Source organism: Myotis lucifugus, unplaced genomic scaffold (genome assembly GCF_000147115.1).
Source record: "Myotis lucifugus unplaced genomic scaffold, Myoluc2.0 scaffold_21, whole genome shotgun sequence".
NCBI lineage: Eukaryota > Metazoa > Chordata > Mammalia > Chiroptera > Vespertilionidae > Myotis > Myotis lucifugus.
Window position 1 is genome coordinate 3,512,783 of NW_005871069.1, and position 2,800 is coordinate 3,515,582.

General features: G+C 43.9%; 1 protein-coding gene across 12 annotated transcripts in view; it reads left to right on the forward strand.

The window, feature by feature from the left end:
- EXOC2 (exocyst complex component 2) overlaps nucleotides 1–2,800 on the forward strand; it is a 237,385-nt gene that overhangs the window by 83,740 nt on the left and 150,845 nt on the right. For all 12 annotated transcript variants that reach the window (XR_002828487.1, XR_002828488.1, XM_023751403.1 and 9 more), the window contains one exon: nucleotides 531–644. Coding sequence is in view for 9 of the 12 variants with exons in the window: in XM_023751403.1 (XP_023607171.1) it covers nucleotides 531–644 (114 nt within the window). In the remaining 3 variants the exon portion in view is untranslated. Of the gene's footprint in view, nucleotides 1–530; nucleotides 645–2,800 lie in introns of those variants that run through there.

A 2,800-nucleotide genomic window follows, 5' to 3' on the forward strand; every position in this document is an offset into this window, starting at 1 on the left:
GAAATATAATGATTTGCAAAAAATTTCTTATCTTTGCGAAGTTCTTTATTATTTGTTATATCATACAAGAACAAATAACGAATTGATCATGGTTATTAAGAGATGGATGTGAGGAAAAATATGCACCTTGGTCCGGGAGGACGTCTGGCTGCACTCACCACATCTCCACATGGGGTCTCAGGTGGAGTGGAGCAGGTGGGGGCCCAGGGCCCCAGGTGCTTCCCAGGGCCCAGAGGTCAGCTGGGACCTGCCCTTCCATGCCAGACGCTTGCACTTCGATCGCCGGCCAGGCCTAGGCACTTCACCCGTGCACAAATTTCGTGCACCGGGCCTCTAGTTGATATATAAGAATTCAGCTGAGGTGTAGGAAATACATTTGTATATACATAAAAATATAGGCTTCATTATGTAAATGAAGAATTATAATGGTTTGTATTCATGTTTGTTATACTAGGTACTCCTGGATATCTGTTACATCTTTGTAAGTAATAGAACTTGAACTATATTGTAAAGTTTTTTTTCTCCCACAGAAGTAAATTTCCCCAGAAGGAATTGGAAATGCTGTTTCCTGGAATGAGTGCTGATTTTACAAGTGAGAATTTTTCAGCTGCCTGGTATCTGATAGAGAACCACTCAACCACCAGGTTAGTGATGTGGAACTGTTGATTGTGAGTTGTTCACTCAGATGCAGTGAAGAGGATTATTCAGTGATGTGGGTTTTAGGTCTAGTTCTCTCAGAGCCCTTTAACTTTGGGTGAGCTTGTGGACCTCTCAGGGTACCTATTTTCTTATTTATAAAATGGGATTATTAATTAGAGGGTCCTTATTCCTTACTATCGTGTTGCTTCTATCAGTTTCATTATTTGTGCAACCCATTAAAACTTTGTTGAGTCTCAGCTATGTAATAAAACTGATGTGTCTGAATGTTACTTTTCCCAACTCAACAAAATTTTCAAGTCTTGGTGTAAAGTAGGAAACACACCTTCTTCCCAGATCACAGAGCAAAGGAAGATGACTTGGTTTATCATTTTGCAAAGACTTGGTGTAAAACTAGGCAAAAAAAATAGACAAGGTCATATATCTAAATTAAAGTAATCCTTTTTGTTTGCTAATTACATTTTACCCATTTTCTCTACAAGATCAGATTTTTAACTTTTTTTGCAGACTGTTTTAAAACAATGATATTTAGTAAAAATGCTTTAATGAATGTTTTATTGCTTAAAATTTATATTCTTGAAAATTCAACTTGTTAAAATATAACTTAGGAGAAATTCTTAATCTATTAGGAGGAAAACCATTAGTAGAAAACATGAGGAAAAGTTGGTTTATACATAGGATAAATTTGGCCTGATAAATTTTTAAAGTAAATCTTTCATTATAGGAGACTAGAGGCCCGGTGCACAAAATTAGTGCACTTGGGGGGGGCGTTTCCCTCAACCTGGCCTGCGCCCTCTCACAGTCCAGGAGCCTTGGGGATATGTCTGACTGATTGCTTAGGCCAGTGATGGCAAACCTTTTGAGCTCGGCGTGTCAGCATTTTGAAAAACTCTAACTTAACTCTGGTGCCGTGTCACATATAGAAATTTTTTTGATATTTGCAACCATAGTAAAACAAAGACTTATATTTTTGATATTTATTTTATATATTTAAATGCCATTTAACAAAGAAAAATCAACCAAAAAAATGAGTTCGCGTGTCACCTCTGACACGCGTGTCATAGGTTCGCCATCACTGGCTTAGGCCCACTAAGTTATCAATCGGACATTCTTAGCATTGCCACAGAAGCGGGAGAGGTTCTCACCACTGCCACTGTGCTCGCCAGCTATGAACCTGGCTTCTGGCTGAGCGGCAGTCCCCCTGTGGGAGCACACTGACCACCAGGGGGCAGCTCCTGCATTGAGTGTCTCTCCTCTGGTGGTCAGTGCACATCATAGTGACCGGTCATTCCACCATTTGGTCATTTGCATATTAGCCTTTTATTATATAGGATACGCTGTAGATGAGGCCCCCTAGAATAATAGGAAATGCAAAAAGTTCACTGTTAACTCATTCTGGAATTGCCCCCACTTAAAATCAAATTGCCCCCCTGTGGGGCGTGTGCTGCACCTTGGGAACCACTGGGCTTGACACTTTTCCTCTCTGAGCTTCATTTCTGAATACATACGCATATACCATGGTAATTGTAATCTCTTCTCCGCCTACCTCACTGGGTTGTCATGAGGAGGTTCTGAGCTAATAAACTTAGAAATGTTTCATCAAGTAAGTGATGTCTAAATGGGAAGGGATTGTTATTTTTAAGCCCACGGGTACCCTCGCAGGAAGCAGGTACTGATTAGGGGAGGAAGGCATGATTGTTTCCTGGGATTGTAGCTATCAAAGCTTTGGAGAGGGTTCCACAGGCCTCGGAGGGGCAGGCTCTTGCCAGTAGCCCTGCAGTGGTGTTCATCCCTGGAAGCGCTGGCCGGGGGGTCATAGGGGGGCGCTAGTGGGCAGTGAGGCCGAATGGGGAGTAACTGTCAACTCCTCGCTGCGCCATTCTTTAAATTGTATGTGGCCGTTCACAGCTATACGTGGCTCAGGGCAGGGCTCCAATCTTCTGGAGTGTGGAGGGGGCTGGGCCAGGGTGGGGTCAGGTGGGCTAGGAGGGCAGGTTTTAGCTCTGGCCCCCCGGCGAGGGTTCAGTGCACTTCCACTGCAGAGACGGTGCCGCCTGCTTATCCGGGGGGGATGGGTCCCGACCCTGGGGGGGCCACTTCGGGCCTGCCTCCCACCCAGAGTCTGGAGTTGTAAGGGAGGAGA